General features: G+C 46.1%; 1 protein-coding gene across 1 annotated transcript in view; it reads right to left on the bottom strand.

Annotated features, from left to right (window-relative positions):
- AFF2 (ALF transcription elongation factor 2) overlaps window positions 1–21,783 on the bottom strand; it is a 464,761-nt gene that overhangs the window by 99,239 nt on the left and 343,739 nt on the right. Inside the window, exon 8 of the mRNA XM_040467531.1 lies at window positions 6,868–6,964. Coding sequence (XP_040323465.1) covers window positions 6,868–6,964 — 97 coding nt within the window. The remainder of the gene's footprint in view (window positions 1–6,867; window positions 6,965–21,783) is intronic.

Here is a 21,783-nt window from a genome sequence, read left to right as displayed (position 1 = left end):
TCTCTGTGTGCTTGAAGCATTTTATTGAGATTACAATAAAAAGGTAATCTACGGAGATTACGAGTCAAAATATTTGCTACTAAATGTAGAAGAGCTAATTACAATGAAAAAAAAATCAGCACTCAGGTTTTCTAAACAGTCACAGACTTGCCTGGAGCATATTAAAAAATCACATCATACAAGCCCTAAGCAGTTTCTTATTAATCTGGTCTCGATGCTAATACGGCCAAATGGGAAACACAGTCTTGGGAGTATGAGGGCCAATGTTATTCTATTAACCTTATATGTTATCCTATTTACTTTGCTGTCTTTAATGAATAAATTAAAATGTCCTCTCATTCTCTAATTGCTGGATAGTTGGAGTATGACAAGGTACACATTTTATTCAGCTACATGCTACAGCCTCAACTGCCCAAACTCTATCATTTGTAGGGGATTTCAATGAAAGGCAATGACAGATAAACTGTTTACATTAAAAGACTCTATCAAAGTTATTTTGCACCTGGTTTCATCCTAATCTATCTGCTGTTTCTTTAGCTCTGACAGGCTGACCTGTCTTGCTGTGTGTGCCATATTGATGTCATTACTGAAGAGGGCCTTCCCCAGCCTTTCCGCTGATAACAAAGTAAATGGAAATGCAGAGAAACCCTGGGGAGGTAACAACTTGTTCAGCATGATGAGGGAGAACTGTGGCTAAAACAGAGGACCGATTACAGCAGGGCAGGGTATCTGCTGTCACAACGAATGCATTCACGACGGCGCGCCGGCTTCCAAAGAGCCAGCTAATAGCAGGCGCAAGAGTTACCACATCGTTTTTCGTTAGCACGCTTGGAACATAAAAGCAGGCTTTCATTGAACTGGGCTGCTATGTCCTGGAAGTTTAATATGCATCCCAGGTATAAGGAACACATCCCAAAGCTGCCAGAATATTCATATCTTCTGCTACCGTGGAATTTAGCTCATTTGCGACGGTCCAGTAACAGACGACCTAGCCAGGGAGGTGGCCCAACAGTAACAGAAACAAACAAGCCAATGTGAAACCAAAATCAAGAGCCTGGATAAAAAGCAAGCTACCTGTGTGAGGCAATCAGCGGCCTTCAGTCAAAAAATAAAATTATGGAGTGGAGAGAAAGAGCTGCGAAGACACTACGTTTTCGTAAATGTTAACATACTTGAGATGCACCCCCTATACTGGCGTCTAGTGACGCTTTGAATGAACCGCCCATCTCTAGGGGTGCTAGGGTGATCCTTAGGCAGAAAAAGAAAGAAGACCGGGTTGAATAAAGCTGGGTACATAGGAGCTACTTGCAATAACGTATCCAGGCACAACTCATTGGAAAGCCTCTGTGGTCAAAGCAAACCTGAATTGTTCAGCTCTGTTTTTAAAGCACCAACACCACGTCGGGCTGTATCTCAGGTAAAGAGTTGAGCCTGGTCACTAACCGATCGTTTCCCATCGTAGGACTCATTGGCTAAACTTCTCACGGAGCTAAATGAAGTCCTCTAACATTTCGGTCTAATTCACATTAATAACAAGATGGTATTAATATTCAAATGCCCTGAAGGCGGTTTCTAACAATACCCATCTCTTTGTAGCCTTTACGGTGTCTAAAGTGTGCTGCTTCTAATGCCAGTCTGGGAGGGCTGGGGCGCGAGAGAGCCATGCTCCGAGCCAGCCTGGGTTCAGAGCCCGGGCCCCACAGACTGTCCTGCCAGGAGAGTGTGCGATTTGTGCTCGAGGGCTGGGTCAATCAGACGTCGCGATTATCATGCACTAAAACGTTAAGCAGATGTTTCCAGAACGTGTGGAAGTCTTTGGACTAGGTCAAATTGTGGGTAGCTTAAAACTTTAAAGACAGCAATTTTAATAAACCTGTCAATACAATTTCTTTGTTAAAAAAAAACATTTGAGGGGCGCCTGGGTGGCGCAGTCGGTTAAGTGTCCGACTTCAGCCAGGTCACGATCTCGCGGTCCGTGGGTTCGAGCCCCGCGTCAGGCTCTGGGCTGATGGCTCAGAGCCTGGAGCCTGTTTCCGATTCTGTGTCTCCCTCTCTCTGCCCCTCCCCCGTTCATGCTCTGTCTCTCTCTGTCCCAAAAATAAATAAACGTTGAAAAAAAAATTAAAAAAAAAAAAAACAACATTTGAGACTGATTAGGCTGCTTCTATTGAAAGAGATGCACAAGGTCTATATCTTTGGATCTTTTATTGAGCTGCGAGGCCAGCATGAATAACTGCTTCTCAGCTGTAAATGAAAATTGATTCCAGGTTTAACTCCTCATTTTCAGGGGTTCTTGAAGTCCCAAGAACCATACGAAGGAAAATTTGACCAAAAGGAAAACTGAAGGCGAGGACACGTGGAGGAAACGCGCATGCGCGCGCTCTCGAGAGGCCTGGCCGACTGCACCGTGCCTGCCAAACCCCAGTGGGCACACCCCGGCGTCGCTGCCCGCCCCAGATGCCTGCCCGGAAAATGGCATTTCAGTGAGTGTTGTATGGGGAAGGTCAGGGCGGGGTTTTGTATCTATGAGGCCAAGAGAGGAGGCTGAGACCTAAAACTGGGACCTAGTCAGCTGGGTGATGGGTATCATGTAGTTCCCCACCGTGTTAGTGATATCCAGCTTTTAAAAACCCAACAGACTGCACCAGGGACGTTTATGTAGTCACTAACTATAAAACGCTGTATCCAATTCAAACACGGTTCTGAAACATTCCAATGTCCAATGTCCATTTCAAGTGATGATTTAGTTCCCATTCCGGGGAAGCTCCTAAGATTTGAAAGCCAGCGTGAGTACAGCATCTCAGCATACCCTCTGTCTTTCTCCAGGGCGAGTTGAGGGGAAATAAGAAGCATAATCAAAAGGTATGACTCAGCTGTCCACCCACATCAGGCCTTTGAAGAAAAACTCATGTTTAGAGACACGTAATTTTCCTGGAGGACTTGGTGTGGTGTCATTGGCAACCTGGCCTTTCTCCCTGTGACGTCTGGTTTAAAACTCGTCAGGGGTCAAAGGGGAGGAAAGGGTGTTCATAGCCAATGGATGCCTATGGGGCGTTTAGGGCAGTGAAGACATTCAATCCGGTTCCTAGCAGATCCCTATGGACACCAAGGCCAAAATGAAGGGCAATATCTATGTACCAATGGATCCAAAAGAAGGGACTTCCAATGAATGTCTAAAAAGGCCACAAGGAAGAATAACCGCTGATTTGTGTAGCGCTTGTGGTTATCAGAACATTCTTCACAACTACACTTGTAATTCTCACGGCCAGGCACACCCAGCTAATACATGTTAGGACAACACAGAACCTTTTCGCTCAGGTTTGCCACACGCTGGCTGTTTTCCAGGAAGTTAATTCAGTGGCTCTCTTTAACATCCTATTCCTTACAACCAAATCGAAAGTCACGCAGCTAGCATTCCAAGAACATGGGATGGTTTAGACTGTTACCGGTGGTAGTGACAATGACTCTATCCATTCACTTAGTTGCTAAATCCTCTGTGACCTAATAAAATAGGTGCTGTTGTGACCCCCATTTCAGACACGCTTAGGTCTTGAGCCCAAGGTCATCCAGTAAGAGGCAGAGCCAGATTCAAACTGTGTTCATCATGGCGTATCTGCTTCCCAAACGGTCCCAAGCAAGAAAGCAAAATGCAGCAGGGAATGTAGAGGAAAGACACAAACTTTTAACCAACATTTCAGGGTATAATCACTATTGCTTCTTCACTGAAACTATGTGCATTAAGTGATTGTGTATCCCTGACTTCAAAGCATCACTAGGAGGTGAAACCTTTTGTTGAAAAGGTTTTGTTTTTGTTTTTTAAACAGTCCTTAGTCTCCACAGCTCACCCATTCCAGCCTCATACTCCATGTTCCCATTTGTAGGAATAATGCTTAGCCTTTAAACACATCCTAACTGTTCTGTTGGGGTTTGTGCACGGGAGCTGCCCAGCCTGGCTAATTACTGCTGTGGAGGGCACCAGTGGCGGGTAGATGATGAGAGACTTGGGACCGAAATGTCATATTAGAAACTGACACATCTTGATCCTGCGTTTCATTTTCATACACACATTGGAAATGCATTCTCATGGGATTCTTTATGTTGCAGACTCCGGCGTAAGGTCTTAGGGGCTTCTGGAAAAGACCGGTATCTACTCTCACTAAGCTTGGACAACTTGGATCTCCTTAGGTGAGTCCAGGTACAATGATGACAGATGAGATGCTCTGAGACTCCCGAAAGCTAATGACTTTTTTTTTTTTTTTTTGGACTACGTTTGCATGAATGTAGCCACCGGGTTCTGAGAAAGTTTATAAGTATAATGTCAGCTCAAACCAATGGTGTGGTCTGGCCACTTGGACGCATCACTTAATGCGCGCTGATGCATTTGTTTATGTGTCCCCCCACCCCCCGCCATCATCCTGGCACAAATAGAATATTGCTGCAATTCTGTAGCTCAGACAGGGGGTGCAAACCTACCTCTAAGGTTTATTGGTGAGGTTCAAATAAGACAGAGCACCTAACTTAATATCAGGCACAGAATAAGGGTGGCTCTGTAAATGGGAGCCCTGAGTTCGCCTCCTGATGTTGCTGGCAGTGTGATGGTCCCGGTTACAAGACTGAAAGAATGTCCGTCAATTGATGAATAGGTAAAGAAAAGAATACACAGGAATGAAGTACTGATCGCTGCTACAACACGGATGGACCTAGAAAACATCACGGCAAGTGAAAGAAGCCGGTCATAAAAGGTCACATACCTTCCGACTCATTTATGAACTAGGCAAATCTGCAGAGACAGAAAGTAGACTATTGGTCGTCACGGAAATGGGAAAAACTGCTTCGTGTATGAGGGATTTCCTTCGGGGGTGATGAAAATATCCTGGAACTGGTGACAGGGGCACAATCTGGTGAATGCGCTACATGGTGACTTTTACGTGCCATGAATTTTACCGCGATGAAACAAAACAGGAAAATCGTTTCGATACACGTATCTTTGAAAAAAGAAAAAGTGAGGCCTCATGAAGTTGGAGCTCAACAAACACTGCTTGGCTCTATCCAGTCCGCTCCTGCACAAACATTCTCTTTTGGTCTTTAGCCTTCCTGCCTTTTAACCAGTCCTCAAACTCTATACCGAGGGCTCATTTATAAATGTTTATAACCTTGCATCTGGTTCTTGCTCCCCGGGCCCAGCGAGGGGGAAGAAGTTGTCATTTTTGCCCTGCCTTAGATCCCCCAGTTCAATCTCCCCTTCAAATGAGAAGCTTTGTTGGTGGAGGCATGACTGGTCTAACGGCAGCATGCCACGGAAAGCCTCCAACGACCAACTAGGATTATCCGGGGGTCTCGGCACTGACACACTCCCCGAACACACATCCTAAAAACCCAGATGATTCGGGCCCACAGACCTGATGCCAGTCCTTCAGGTAAATACAGAATATGACAACGTGAGAAGCTAAAAAGCAGACTGCATGTCCGTAATCCCATAGAGAGGAAGTCAATGCACAGAATCTATTCCCACTTATTGTTGATTACCGTGTTAAACATTTCCATTAAAAAGTAATGCTGCATCTGTCAAACTCAATGATGTAGGATTTTTTGTTTGATTTACCGACACAATCCGTGTCACTGGTATCTTAAATGCAGAAAGCAGCAATAACAGACACTGGTTCACATAGGAGAGGGACGGCTTGCATCCGGGACAGGGACAGCGAGCCCCTGGGAGACAACGGCGCCGGTCCTTGATGAGGTACCCAAGCGCAGAGATGCAATTTTTACATATTACGAAAAACGCAAGCCGAATCAGGAGGAGAAAGTAATGGAGAGTAAAGTGTTGGCCGCATAACATGGCAGATGACTTCAAATTTAAAATTCCACCAAACAGTAGGAGTTTCAGCGTGGCCAACAACCACACATGAGAGCGGAAGAGGCGAGCCTTGGGAGTTTTTCCCAAGCTTGTCTTTGCCGACCCGTCTGAGAACATTTAGCGAGCCTGGAGTTCTGTACTTGACAATTACCTTGACATGAGCATCCCTTGAAACCGTCTGCTTTCACTTTCCCGACTTAGCCAACTTCACCGTAGAAAAGAACTTGGTCAGGTATCAGCTTTAAGAAAAGGCAACCCTTGCACGCTCCTTATCTAAGGTGATAAACACACCCAGGTAGAGCCCACCTGGGACACAGCCCTGTCACAGAGAAAACGCAGAAGCATCACTGGCTCGATACGCTACGCTGCCGCTCTCCTGCTTCGTGGACGATACTTGGCCTTCGCAAACCGACAAGGCCAGTCTCACTGGAAACGCTGCAAACAAGTGTCTGCCATCTCATGTGGTGCTAAGGACTGTAAGTACTTAGGATGCAGCGCGGACGAAGATGGGGCAGCAGCAAGTTTTTGCCACATGCCTCCGGGCTGAAGGTTCGTGCGCGCTGTGGGATGCCGGGCGCCAGTTCTCGGCAGGTGCTCCGAGCGGTGCACCTGGGAAGGGGGGGGGGGGCGCAGCACTCGCGTGATGCCCTAATTAATGAATGAGCGTGGCCTGTGAGCCTCGCAACGGGGTCACTAAAGTTACACCTCACCCGAGATGATGCTTACTTAGTCCAAGAGAGGGAAAGACAGTCTGTGGCTTACTGAGGACCAGTTTGTGCGTTCGACAGGGGAGCGGAGGGAGGGGGTGAAGGGGTGTTCCCCTCACTACAGCTTGAATGACACTGAGAGCCGATTCAACCTGTTCCAGAACACCATGCCGATCTCTGCTTCTTTTCCTCTCTCTAAAGCCCAGAGGTAAAGCAGAGGGTAGGCTTGTAGATGGCAAAGGCATTCCCGTTCTTTCTGCTCCCTCCCGTTAGGTCCCGACCCAAGCCCGAGGCTCCTCCTACCTGGTAGAGCTCAGTGGCGGTGCACTGAGTGGCCAAGGTCTTCACCGGCTCAAGGTCGTCTTCATCACTGCTCAGCTTCAAGTCGTCCTCAAGCATCCTACGAAAAAAGCAGGGTGATGTTCGTGTTACAAAGCGTCTTTTCGAAACCATCCTCAGATACATCTTGCAATGAGGGTAAAATATTGGAGCTACAATCTGACAGCTGCAATTCTGTCAAAGGTGCAGAGGGAACCAAGATTCTTTCAGCTAATTAGATATTTGAGCTCTTATATTTATGTCATACTCCGCACACATCTTCCCGCTCTACCTTCCCCTAAATCAAGGGGAAAAAAAGGACTATTTCAGCATCTCCAGAGATGACTGGAGTCTATATATTTTTACTACTGAAAGTGTAATAAATGTACTGATCAATCACTGTGGAGTGGAACGTGACATTGGATCTCTACAGGAAAAGATGCTCCGAGTCACCCATGAAAGAACAGGGGCATGGTAACAGCCCCTGGCTCTAGAGGCTGCTGTCGCAGCCTGCTGGGGCTCTCTGGATGACAGAGGCAAAAGGCCCAGTGAACTTCCGCTGCCTTGCAGTGCCCTCTGCACTGTGGCAGCTCTGTGGCCACAAAATAGCTGGGCGAGAAATGGCTAGTCATTAACCTTTTGATATATGACCGATCTCTTCCCGTAAAATTTGATCCAAGAGATGTAAGCCCATGATGTGGATGAGAAATCTTTCTCTCCTAAGGCAAGGTACCTGAAAGATACGAACTTTGATGATGAACTAGCACTTTCAAAATTGTTTATCGAGCACACAGAGCCTCTTGTTCCTACAGTGCCATCCGCTCTACCCCCAAACTTGAGCCACAGCAGGAAGAGTGACTGATTATCTTAAAATGCCAGTTACATACTTTTCGAAGAGCAATCGGTGTTAATATTTTTAGGTATTGAATGCAACTATAGACCTCGTTCCCAGCCTTCAAATGGGGGCATTCCCAGCCTCCTTGGACTGATTACCATTTTCTTGCTTCCAGACTCGGAATCAGGCTCAGCTCCCAGGCTACAATTTCCTTCTTCGACTCTGTGAATCCTATTTTTTCTCTATAGCTCAGCCAGATCCCACCTCCTCTGCAAAAGCTTTCAAGAAAGAACCCCCGTCTCAGAAAGGACACCTTTTCCTTCTGCCCCGCCCCCGGCTCCAGCTGGATCAGTGCCCTGCTTTCCGCTGAGTGTCCCCTTCCTCCCATGTGGGCTGCTGCTGCAACTTACTCACTTCTGTCTTCCCAGAAATGATAGTCCACCACCCTCATTTTGCATACAAGGAAAGAAAGGTGCAGAGAAGTCCAGGGCTCTGCTCAAGGTCACACAGCTAGTTGTGCGAGAGCCAGTCCTACAACTCCCATCTCTTAATTTCTACCTGTGTGATTTTTCCAGAAGGGACGTTGAAAGGCAAAAGGCAACTTCTAATGTGATAAATGAGGGAATACATTATTTGAGAACTTATGTTCAAATGTTAGAAAGAGATTCGGGTCAGAGTGGGTAGCCAATAACTCTTCAAAGAAAACACGGCCCCCCTACTCTCATGCTCAGCCACATAAGATCAGGACATGTTCACTGAGGTCTGAAAACCAAAGACCAGTATAAAGAATGATTGCTAGGAAGGATAGCTGTTAGAGTTGGTTTCAGATAAACTAAACTTGTGAGATTTACGACTGTCCTTCATGAGACTAATGGATGTTTTCAAGATCTTAGAGAAGACAAAATGTATCTTCACATTTCTTGCAATTGCAGGCTTAGGACTCCAAACAAATAATTCTTTATAACACATTGTGGCAAACGAAAACGGTATCATTCTCATAAGCTATAGAAGTCAAATATTTTAATACTTATGGTGGTCATAAAGGGCTTCATTTTCTGTGTGTGTGTGTGTGTGTGTGTGTGTGTGTGTGTCTTAATATAGGTGGGCAATGTCTACATGTTAATTTACACAGAAGTGTTGAGCAAAATAAATGATTAACAATCACTTCCATTCAGAAGACCCATTTATGTGTCAGGGAAAGTGCCAAGTATTTGACCAGAAGCTTGTAATTTGGACCCTATGAAGGAGGGGCTATTATTAGCCCCATTTTCCATTGGAACAGTGAGGCTTAGAGAGGTACAGAACTTGTTTGTGATTATGCAAGCTAGGAAATCATGGAGGCAAACATGGAACTGAGACCATCTCCAGCCAGAACTTGAGAATATCTAATGTTTTCCTAGAGGGTGTAATTTACAAAGGATGGTATATTAAATAAAATCAACAGCAAAAAACCCCACAAAACATACTGACATGGAGTCAAGATAATTCGGATTCAAGTGCTGGCTAATCATAAACTCTGATATCTTGGGAAAGGCATTTTCTGTCTCTGTACCTCATCTGTGTCCCACATCTGTTAAATGGGATAATAATTAAACTCTTTCACAGGGTGGAGGTGGGGGTGAGCATCATATGAGCAAAAGCATGTGAAATGCTTTAGGAAGGCACAAAATTAATGCAGGGTATCATTACTTTGGAAATATTGCATCATAGTTAGAAATAATGTACACCATTAACACCATTAACAAGTAATCACAAGCAGAGCCTTTCTGAGACCTTCTTCTCATCTTCATTTGCTGAACAACCTGAAGGTAAACATCTCACAAAGTCTCAAAGCTTAATCCAGAAACGGGTTTATGGGTCTTCTTCAGGGAGAACTAGCACATCCAGAGTCAGATTTCAGTCTTGAACTCAGCAGTTATCTTATTCTCCAACCAACTCTATGTGATTCTAACATGGAAATGAATGGCCTTCCGATGTACAATTCTGGAAACAGGCAACCAATCTCCACAGCGGTTGACATTAAACACCCCGCCCCCCCATGCAACAAGCTCGGTGTGGATTTGGTTGTTAATAAAGGACAACTGGATGCATATATTCAAGTCCTGGTAAACACAAGTCAAGGAAGCAACTAGAAAGGCTCCTTCACTGACCTATTAAGCTTTATTCTTGAATATACATGTACTTGTTTGCATTTCCATCCATAACTAATACTGAACACTACTCTAGGGAATGAGGAGGATTATGAAAGATTTTGGATTTAATTATTATAGCAGCACCGTTCACACCCACTGCAGTTAAGGTAGTCTCAGAAGAAAAATGCTAAGTTCTTTTCAGGAGGTCACAACTGCATAGACAAATTCATCACACACTGGGTATCCTACAGTGTGAAAAAATCTCCCGTGTAGGTAATCTTAAAAAATAATTGTTCTTCCCTTTTCAATTAGATGAAAACAGAACAAAGGGGGCCTCCTCAGTGACTCCAGATGTTTGTTCAGGATCTGGTAGTTCGCAGCGCCTGTCTTTGTGTGAAAACTCTCTGGTTTTTATTTTTACCATGACATATTAATTCTGTATTATCAAGAAATAAAATAGTCCTGGAGTGAGTGGGTGGCTCAGTCAGCTAAGCATCTGACTTGGGCTCAGGTCATGATCTCATGGTTCATGGGTTTGAGTCCCACATTGGGCTCTGTGCTGACAGCTCAGAGCCTGGAGCCTGCTTCGGATTCTGGGTCTCCCTCTCTCTCTCTCTGCCCCTTCCCCGCTTGCATTCTCTCTCTCTCTCTCTCTCTCTCTCTCTCTCTCTCTCTCTCTCTCTCTCTCAAAAATAAATAGTGGAATGCTTAGGTGATTTTGAAGAGGAAACAATAGAAGGCTTGGAACAGGATTACAGAAGGCTCTATGTAAACGAAGCCTTTCCTTGAGGCAGCATTGGCTTACGAGCAAGAGCTTGAGAGACAGACAGACTTGAGTTCAAGTACAGAATTTTCTAATGGGGTTGTTCTCTTGAACTCGTTAATGAAACTCTTCAAATCTTGCATTTTCTCACATGTTTAAATGAGCAACAATAATATCTACTTTGGAGAGTTGGGGAAGGATTAGAAAATAAACTTCCTACAAATTGCCTAGGAGTCAATATATGCTGCTATTGTTATTACCTGAGAAATGGTGCTTTACAGATTGGAACAAGAAAACAAAGAGCTCCAGTGGTGACCCAAAGACAAGCAGAGGTGTCAAATAGCATGGTTCAGAGCTCTTGAAGGAGTTTGCAAAGCTTCAGTGCTTGGGTTTACTCTTCAAGAATGTTTGAAACCCATCATGGCTGTCTGGGGTTTCCTGCGATCCTCCCAGAGCGCTTAAGATCCCCTGGAGATTTGAAAGCCCTGAGGAAACATACAGTTCCAAGGGGAAGTTAAAAACGAAGTAAGAGTGGCCTTGATATCCTGCTCCTTATATCTGTGGTGTGACTTGGTCCCTCACTGGAAGCTGTACTCACCTTGAGCGCCTCGTCGTTGGGCATGCCACTCTCACGAGGAACTTCAAATATGCATTTGGCTCTAAGCTTTGTATAAAAGGCTGGGCTTTGGGGGCACCTGGGTGGCTCAGTCGGTTAAGCATCGGATTGTGGATTTTGGCTCAGGTCATGATCTCACGGTTGGTGGGATCGAGCCCCGCATCGGGCTCCATGCTGGTGATGCAGCACGGAGCCTGCTTGCAATTCTTTCTTTCCCTCTCTCTCTCTCTCTGCCTCTCTCTCTGTGTCTCTCTCTCTTTCTCTCACTTTCTTTCTCTCTCTCTCTCATAATAAATAAATAAATAAACTTAAAAAAAAAAGACTGGGGCTTCAGAGGCTGTTTAGTTGATCCAGAATCCTTGCTCAGAAGCAACCTTCACAATCCTGAACGTGTAGGCTGCAAGCCTACATTGTGCTTTTTTCTGAATTACAAAATGGTACCTCTCTGGGCAGACAGCTTGTCAGGCGTACCACTTGATACTGGCTGGAGTCCAGCTTCCAAGTATCCGTGGAAATAGCTGCCATGCTGGTGACTAACTGTCAGATAGACCCTGGCTCTTACAGTTGAAAGTGCCTGTGAGGGTTATCTATTTCACCTTGCCATCCAATGGAGATATCTACAACATCCCTACCACATGGCCATAAGCCATTGTCTGCTGGGCAGCAGGCAATGCCCTTCTAGAATTCAGGAGCTTTAATTGTTAGAACGTTCTGCCCCTTAGGAATTGCCCTCTGCTCTCTGGTAGCTTCCATCTGGTAGCCTGAGTGTCCCCCTCTGTAGTCCACACTGGGAGACTGCACTTGGAATGGTGTTGGAGATAGAGCCAGTGCTGCTGTCCACACTGTGCGGTGGCAGACGTGGGGATGAAGGTGGGGAGTGTGGACACTGCTTCACTCAGGTTTTAAGCTCTAAACAAAAATTAGGAGCCATCGTACTGTGGGCCCTTTTCTAGAAGAGTAACTTAGCCCTATTGACTCCTTAAAGGGCACTTTCTCTTCATAAAGTAGGCTGGGAGGAATGAAACATGACTGGTTTAGAATTACTCAGGGAATTATATATTTTCCTACCTAGTGCTCTGGACCCTCTGCAGCACTGAATCATTTGCTGGTAAGCAAGGCAGGCGATGAGGAAGAGGCAGTGATATTTTTCAAAGCGCTCATTCTGCTTCCCTGAGGTAAGGGTGTTCAGACTTCTTTCTTGGGAGAAGCTGCATTTAATTTTCTCAAGGCTTTAACTTAAAAGTCTGATTCCATGACCACCCTGCTGCGAATCCTGGAAAAGCCCAGTCTGAGGGCCAATGCAGACCTACTGGGTGGGGCCCATTAGCCCTGTGCCCACGGCCTGGGTCTCAACTCGATCACGCACCCTGCCACGCAGATCAGAGAAGGGGGTTCATAGAATGAGCACCCGGTAAAGTGCTCCTTCAGGAAGGATACAGTTGGCAGGGGTTGGCAAACTGAGGCCCTCCGTCCAAATCAGCCCTCCCTCCGTTCCTAAACTGCCCCATGAGTTAAGAATGGTGTTCGCGTGTTTAAATAGTTGAGAAAAATAAAATGAAAACAAGAATGATATTTCATGACATATGAAAATTACATGGCATTCAAATTTCATTATCCATAAATAAAGTCATACTGGAAGCCAGCCATGCCCGTTCATCTTCATATTGGCTATGTTCTTGTGCTACCGTGGCTGGGTTCGGTAGTTGTGATGGAGAACACACGGCCCCTCCCCAACCCAGAATATTTACTATCTGAGCATTTACATACAAAAGTTTGCTGACCCTCTGCTTTAAGCCAATGGTTTTCAAACTCTTTTAAATTCAAGAAACCTTTCCCCTGCCCAGTGCGAAAACAGCTCATCTGCTCAAGTCTTATTTTGGGGGGTAATTTTGGCTCCAAGGAGATTGAATAGAATTTAATTAGATAAATTTAAGTTACTTAACCTCTCTGAATCTCGGTTTACTTCTCTGTGCAATGGGAATAAAATAACATGTAACTCGAAGATCAGGAAATGCCAAACAGTCTGTGTGGGCAGAGTGCTGAGTACATAAAAGGCAATGGCAGGAAAAAAGAAAAGAACAGATCTCCCTTCTCTAGATGCACAGGTGGTATGTATGGATTTATATGTATATTGCATACATCAGCCAAAGCTAATAGTGTGCGCCTTGATATATATGACTATTGACTTGGATCAAACTGCCACCTCTCCAACCTTGGACTTCCTTAGAATTGATCACATAAATTCAGCGCAATACCAATTTTCTGCTCCATGGTCATTATTTTGAATTTGATTTTCATTTTCTTGGTATATTTCTCTGGGTTATATAATTTCTCCCGATGCGGGAAACTCAATGTTATCATGCAAATGACAAACTGCCTAATAGAAATCTGATGGCTTTCAATAATGTTGCACACACCATAACACTATGGTATCATTTTTCAGGGGTGTGGGTGTAAAAACATCGAAGGCTGGATTTCCCCAGAGAAGACCAGAACCCGGTGGACCCACCTGGACCTGAAAACAAATGCTGAGATAATTCCAAAGGGGAAAAGAGAATCTTTTGTCTTAAAAAATATCCCAAGCAGAGATCTTGACATTTGACATTATTTTTACACCCACGCCCCTGAAAAATGATACCATTTGAGTCATCCTGGGCAAGAGAGAGCTATCCAAGTGGATTAATAGGGGTTCACCCAAGACCATTCATTGGGCATATAGTCTAGCCTATAGCCTTGATCTTCAAACTGTTTGGCCCCGCATTGGCCCTCAGACTGGGCTTTTCCAAGGTTCCCAGCAGGATGGTCATGGAATCAGACTTTTAAGTTAAAGCCTTGAGAAAATATTTGTGGGGGAAACAGGTTGCGGAGTTGGGCTCTGCTAATTTGAATTCCAGCTCTAAAACTTACCAAGTGTGGGCTTGGGTGAGTTGTTATAGCTTCAGTGTTCTAATCTGTTAAGATGGGGCCAGTAATAGTCCCTATTTCAGAGGGTTAGTATGAGGATGAAATGAGATCATGTACGTAAAGTGGTTGGTAAGCAGTCAATCAATACAGTTACTATCGTTGTTACTTGCTATGACTGTGCTTGAAACACACTCATAGAGGGGCGCCTGGGTGGCGCAGTCGGTTAAGCGTCCGACTTCAGCCAGGTCACGATCTCGCGGTCCGTGAGTTCGAGCCCCGTGTCGGGCTCTGGGCTGATGGCTCAGAGCCTGGAGCCTGCTTCCGATTCTGTGTCTCCCTCTCTCTCTGCCCCTCCCCCGTTCATGCTCTGTCTGTCCCAAAAATAAATAAACGTTGAAAAAAAATTTTTTTTTAATAAAAAAAAAAAAAAAAAAAAAAGGAAACACACTCATAGGGAAGCAACTAGGAGTATGATGTGGGCCCTTCCCCCAATAAGCTGGCCCTTTTTCGCAAGGACAAAGACTCCATCGGCAAATGATGACAATGTTATAATTCAGTGCTAGAGGTGCGTACGGAGGGAGGAATGTCTACATCTCCACTGAGAGGCTGGTGAAGGCTACGCAGAGCAGTGGCCTTCCAGCAATGCCCTGAAGGAAGAATGAACTTCCTGGGGAGTCCCAGAGGAGAGAGAAGCCTAAGGAGAACAGACAGAGGTGCCCAAAGACTTGAAGTTTCGAGAAGAGTGGGACGCTTGGTTTGGCTCAAATATACTGTGTGTAGATATGTGTTACTGAAAAGGGAGGAGCCTAAGGAGGTAGGTTGGGGGGGAGACTGGGCCACGCCTTTTTCTAAAAGTGGGGAGGTGGGAAACCAAAGTTTCCAAGTGGGGGTGGGTGGCGTGGAGGGAGCACGGAAGGTCGGAAGTAGAGATCTCTGAGAGGAAAGACTATATATAAACTGACTAGAAGAAGGAGGTATCAGGGAAACCGGTTAGATCACCACTGGCGTGGCCCAGGTGGCAGAGGGTGGCAGCCCGGGCCAGGGCAGAGACAGTGAGGATGGAGAAGAGAAGGAACCGGATTGTACAGACGTGTCAGAATCAACTGAATTGGGACACTGGTGATCGTGACATCCACAGTCTTCTCAGCCACTCTGCGAGGCATGGAGTTTATATCACAAATTCTACCAAAGCCCGAAGCATACACACACACACACACACACACACACACACACACCCTCCACTAGGCTGCCTCTGTGTATTGACGGGCAGGGGCATCTCTAGTCCTCAACTTTTCTTTCTGGGGACACACCTGGTGAGCCCTGCTCATAACTGAGGAGGAAATGCCAACTTCTCACCACGAAGCCTTTCATTTGGGGTTGTCCCTTTCAGCCTTCCATCAGCTTCTGAGAGCAACCACAGCTGATCAGAGAGAAAAAATAACCCCTGCGGTTACCTCCAAAGTACCCCCCACTCACAGAGGATACTTCATTACTTATCTCTCTACATCAGCTCCTAATTGTTAAAGGATTAAGTAAAGAACTCCTTCATCGAGCTGGTCCATTAATCTCTATCTATGGAAACTCTTCAAAACAACTGAAATATTAAGTCGCTGTTAAGTGCACTACAAATCGTGCCTGCTGACAGCCACTGTGCCTCACATGAAACTCCGTGGGGGCAAGGACCAATTCTTACATCTGAGACACTGCGAATTCTCGGCTGCTGGAACACAACACTTTAGCTTAGAGGACTTTAAACTCTTCCTCCGACCCATTTTGTGAGAAAGGCTGTCCAAAAGGGCCGCTTACCTGAACTGACACAGCAGGTAGGATTTGCTTTACGCTGATACATAAAGAAGTCACACGTTCCTTCGGATTGTTTAAGCAAAATGGTCACATCTGACCATTGTGGCCCAGCTAAAATGTCGACAGGTGATGCCGCTCCATTCTTTATGAAAATCTCACCTGATTTCTAGGCTCAGCTCTTTCTGTTGCATCAGAAGGAACCCCCTCCCCTCCCCCCATACACTTTTGCTTAGGGTAGAAGGAGGAATGGTCTCATAGCCCGCGTGGACAGGGTTTCAGCCTTATAAAGTGCTAGAGCTGGAAAAGCTTTCTTGGACACATGGAGCTCAGGGCCCTGTGAGCATGCCATCAGGCGAGCTCAGGTACCACCTGCTACACACACACACACACACACACACACACGCACGCACGCCAGGGCAAGGCCAAGGTTAAGACCTGAGTGACTCAACTGGTGAAGCTACAGCGACTCACTTTTAGATTCAGACAGTTTAGTACTTACATAACGAAAGAAAGGAGGACTTGCCAAAGGTGCCAGCGCCCCCCGCTCCTCGTCCCACACACCAGAAAAGACGACAGCAAAACAAAAGGTGCCCTGTGACTGCAGAGCAAGTCGTGGGGTATTCTGTTACCAAGGAGCCCATTTCTGGTCTCAGTGAAGGGGTTTTATAGGCTGCAGGTCTGTTCTGCGGGGCGTGGGACAGAATGTTCCATATCTCATCAGAACCTGGGAGGTGATGGGAAATGGTCTCATGACAGCCTCCCAGAAGACACAGGGGGGCGAGCAGCAGATGGCCTTGAAGTACATCATAAGATCTTCCTGTCCTCTCCTGTTCTGGGAGGATCACTAGGTGTTCTGCCAAGACTCAGATTAGCTGTGGTTCAAACCTCAGCCTACATGGCCTGTTTGGATACCTGCAGGGTAGCTGTGGTGCCGGGCAGGGTTATTCCCCCAGGCTACCAGAAGTCTCTGCTTTCCAGGTCCCGGTGCCACGCCGAACAACTCATTTACCGATGTTCAGTGTCGAACGTGCTGCTCACATGTAAGTGCTAACGAAGGCTGGGGGTGTCACTACCATAAGCATAACAACACCTAATGTACTTGTTCTCTGCCACGAGTGATGAATGTGAGCTAAGTTAGCCATAGGTTGAGTCCAGCGAAACACATCTGCAAGAACTAGCCAATGTTCAGAGTCCTGGGAGACCAGGAACTTTCCTCTTTGCAAAGCCAGTTGACCTGTGTGTGGCTCGAGGGCACAGTGAACAGCTCGGAGTAGGGATTGAGTCTCCTCTGCAGACAGAGAGGCCCAGGTTCCAACCCTCACTCCCTGTAGCGGTGTCACCTTGGACCAAATTCCTTGAACTTTCCCGTGCCTGGGTGAATGAGGGATCATAATAGCACCACCTGATCGGATTCTGTAATTATGAAGTGAAATAACCCAACTTCAAGTCCCTAGCACACAGTGACCACCCAATCGTCATCACCTCCTGTGATTACTGGCTCAAGACAGTTCAGCCTAGACGATCCTACATATATCAGATGTCAGTTTATTTGAAAACAAGAAAGACTGGAGAAATGTATCCTTGCGTTAAAGCCAAAAGGAAAAGAACAGTACCTTCGCCACCTACGGCTTTTGCACACCAAAAGTGGAACAAGTTTTTCAGTACAGAATCTTTATCACTATATCAACATTTTCAAATCTGGAAAATTCAAATCTACATAAAATGCAGCTGGACTACACATCGATCATAAAATATGAATCTAGCAGATTCCAGGAGTGCACGAACAGCTTGATATTGAGAAATCCATTAGTATGCTGCACCATGTTATCAACAAATAAAATGATACAGACCATATGATCATCTTAATAGATGCCAAAAATAACGCTTGATAAAATTTCATACCCATTCCGGATCCAGACCCTTTAAAGACTAGGTAGAGAAGGGGTACGTCCTTTCTGGATAAGGAACATGTAACGGGAAACTGTCAATCTAAAGGTATGTTTTAGGTAGGTAGGAAGGGTAGATCCATTTTTAAATATATTTTAAAATAAACATGGAATCACAGATGACTATGCTTCAAGTGTTTCTAAAACTCGGTATCAATGTCGATTCACTGGGTAGACAGAAGGAACACAAACAGACTAATATCATCCAATGACACCATTTGTTCTGATAATTACTCCAATTTCAACAGTTTTGAGGCATCACATATGGTTACCACAAGAGATTCTTTCCATGTAGGTAAAGACAAAATTAGCAAGTGACATGCAAAACCTCAGTTTCCACTTCTGCGTTTCGGAAAGTATTAATCTTTTAAAAATGCATCACCAATTTATCGACTTTCACGTCTGCCTGCAAGCCTTAGAAATGCAGAGACGCTGGGTAACATGATTGAAAATTTGATCCTACTGTTCGAACAAAATGAGAATTGTTTTAGAAGGGGCTCCACAATGTCTGGGCATATATTTTCCCTAAGTAACATGCATTTCCCCCAGGAATTCAACATTTATGTTGATGCACTTGGCTGCAGAGCCAATCCTGCACTGGCTCTAATACAGAGGAATTTTCTGAACATTTTGAGTAATGGGACTGAAATAATTTAACGGCTCCTTCTGTGCATGTTAAATGAGTTGCGTGATATATTTAGCTTTTGCAGAAAACTTGTTTACACTATAAATTACAGCACATGGCACAATCACATTGATGCGGAAAGCCAGCCATGTTGAGTCATTTTGGCCATCTCTCTCCAAACTTTAACTCGGCGCAAATGAATTCATGGTGGCTCACCAACACATTGCGGGTGTTTCCTAAGCCCGTGACCCTGCTGAATACATGTAAGGCCATCACCTTAGCACTGCCTTTGACTTGAAAAGAAGAGCTGGATTTCTGAGAGAGGAGGATTCTCAAAATAGGGAGGGCTCGCTGCTGACCAGTGATGGCACACGGATCTCGGTTGTTATGTACCACCACCATTCCTCGATGAACCAGAAGGGATTGGCTTTCTAATTCTGAAACACAGAAACAACCCAGGTGCCTAAAGATTCATGGCTCTGGAAAATCCAATCTCCTAAGAGGTGACACGATCTAAAGGCAAGAGCGAAGACTTGGAAGTTGGATGGAAGTTGGATGGACTGGGCTCTTGCATTCACTAGCCGTGCAAATCTAGGTCAACTGGTTGACCTCTCCGGGCCTCCGTTTCTATCTCTAGAAGGAGGCTGCTGATACCTACTTTGCTTGATTTTGGGAAAGAGTAACTTAAATACCACGCAAAAAGAGTGTGAGGGTGAGCGCTTAACAAATGCTACTCCTTCTATTATTATTGATATTAAGATGAATCGGACAGGAGTTCTTCGAACACCACATTCAGAAGCAGCATTACAAGAATCAATGCAGAGGAAATCACCCGTCTCCGATCAAAGAAAGTGGTTTAAGAACACCGGGGAGCCATCAGAGCAGGTTTTACATACGGTGGGTCAACATCATAGAAAACTGGAAAGAATTCTTTCATGACTTGGCTTTAGGTAAGAAAGTGCCAATCCTGGATACCTGTCCCAACACTAGGCTATTTCTATCAAGTTATTCATAGACTCACATTGGTGATAGGTGGGCAACTAGCTGTCTCGATGGAGAGAGAAACAGAGAGAGCTATAAAAATAGATATATGGAGAGTGGCAGATCCCAATACTGGCCAGTAATTATAATCTCATTTCTAGAACTATAAAATATATTCAGAACACAAATGTAATCACTCCCCCCAAACTGGTCCAGTCATTCCAGGAATAACATGTTAGCCCAATCAAAGCACTTTGAACCTTTCACGTAACACCTGTCAGATGTATAATTATGACTTGAGGGCTCACACCCTGCCCCGTCTCACAATGAATCAAAGTCAGCCAATACTCACTCGGGTAGGCCTAACGTATGCCAGACATTCATTCCCTTGGTGATGTGCACCAATGGATCACTTCACTGACTCTTTCCAAGAAATCTGGGAGGTTGTACTTGTATATTTTCTGTTTTTAGGCAAGGAAACTCAGGCTCGGAAACGTTAAGAAGAGTGTCCCTAGGGTAGGGGAGGGAGATATCTTTGCAAGTCACATACCTGATGAGTCTAGTATCCGTAACATATGAAGAAGCCTGGAAACCCAGCAGTACAATGATAGGATGTGGTCAATCTGTACTGGAATATTATTCAGCCATGAAAAGGAGTGAAATACTGGTCCGGGCTACAGCCTGGACAGGCACCGAAATCCTGGTGCTAGGGGGAAAGCAGCCAGATACAAAAGGCCACGTATTAAATGATTCCATATAGATGAAATGTCTCAAAAAGGCAAATCCCATAGGGACACAGAGGAGATTACCAGTCGCCAGGGGCTGGGGTGAGGAGGAATGGGGAATGACTGCTAATGGCACGGGGATTCTTAGGGGTGATGCAAATGTTCTGGAACTCGAGAGAGAAGTGACTCTAAAAACCACGGAATTGTGCACTTTCAAAGGGTGAATTTTATGGTATCTGAATCGCAATAAAGCTGTTATTTAAAAAAGGCACACAGCTGGCCAAGTGGGAGAGAGTGAGCTGGGATGATGACGCACACCTGCCTGATGGCAAAGCCCGTGTCCCCGAGCACTCCACGTCCTGCCCTGCGAGAGAGATCGGCAGAAGGTCTCACGTGCATTCCTCCTCACATCTACGGAGAAAGATGCCAACAGAAAAAGAGCTATTTCCGCCCCCCACAATCCTCCTCGCCCTCCATTTTTCCTACATTTAACACCGCAATTGATACAGCCAGCAGAAGCCGCACCGAGGGAAAAGGGCTTTGTCTTTTCCAGGAGCGACAAAGCACTGCATTAAAGAGACAGCCGTCCGGAGGGGGGCAGAGACCGAGCCAAGAACCCTTCGGCAGAGATGCTCTACCCCTCCCTGACTTCAGAATTTCCAAACCCGAGGCTAGGCAAGAGAGGCATTCGTCCATGCAGAGGCTCCTGTCTCTCCCCACCCCCGGCCCAAGCCCCGGAAAACCCCCAGGCAGGCGCATGTTTAATGTGGGCTGACAACCGGGCTGAGTTGATGTAAGTGGACGTCAGGACCGATGGAAGGAGGCGCACGGTTTAGAGGTTAAAGGGCGGACAGGCTGGGACGAGTTTGTGGGGTTGGCCCTGGGCCGATCCTTTTAGGAAGCGATTCGTGAAGCACAGGGAATGCAGGACCGAATCTCCTCCCCGGCTCCAGATCAGGAGAAGGAGCTCCTCCTTGCTGGTCCGATGGCAGCGGCAGGCCGCCCAGAGGCGCAGCAGGTCCCCCTCTGTTGAGCCGGAGCCAGGCCTGGCGCTTGGTAGCCAATCGATTTTCCAGCCCCTGCCCCCTGGGACCAGGTAGCCGGCTCCTTTCAGGGCCCAAGGCTGGGGGGGCCGCTCCTACGGTAATGCCAATGTTCGATCACAGATGCAATTTAGACTGGGGTCCCCCCCCCCCCGAGCACAGAGAGCAGTTCCCTTTGACCGTCTTCCGGTTGTCCACACCTACCCTTCAGTCTGAGATGTGACACCGTGAAGAACGCCCACGCTCAGGCTCCAGTCACCTGACACATGGACATGACACACACCCGGCCTGCCCACCTTCCGCCCCCCCCGCCCCCGGACCCTACCCAGGGAGACACTTGAGAAGATGCCCCGTCCTCGGGGCCCGCCACACTAACTGGGGGCCAGGTTCAAGCGTGGACTATCTGGCTGCCCTCTTGGATTCCAGCCCACGGAGTAATAGGGGTTGTCCCCTCTCCTCCTTCTTGCCTTTTGTTATTTTTAATCACCCACCTATCAGGGCCAAATTGCCTTGTAACTGTCGGCTGCC

Source organism: Herpailurus yagouaroundi, unplaced genomic scaffold, assembly GCF_014898765.1.
Source record: "Herpailurus yagouaroundi ecotype Mexico unplaced genomic scaffold, PumYag 67503, whole genome shotgun sequence".
NCBI lineage: Eukaryota > Metazoa > Chordata > Mammalia > Carnivora > Felidae > Herpailurus > Herpailurus yagouaroundi.
The sequence above is the reverse complement of the archived record's forward strand: the minus strand, read 5'-3'. Positions and strand labels throughout refer to the sequence as shown.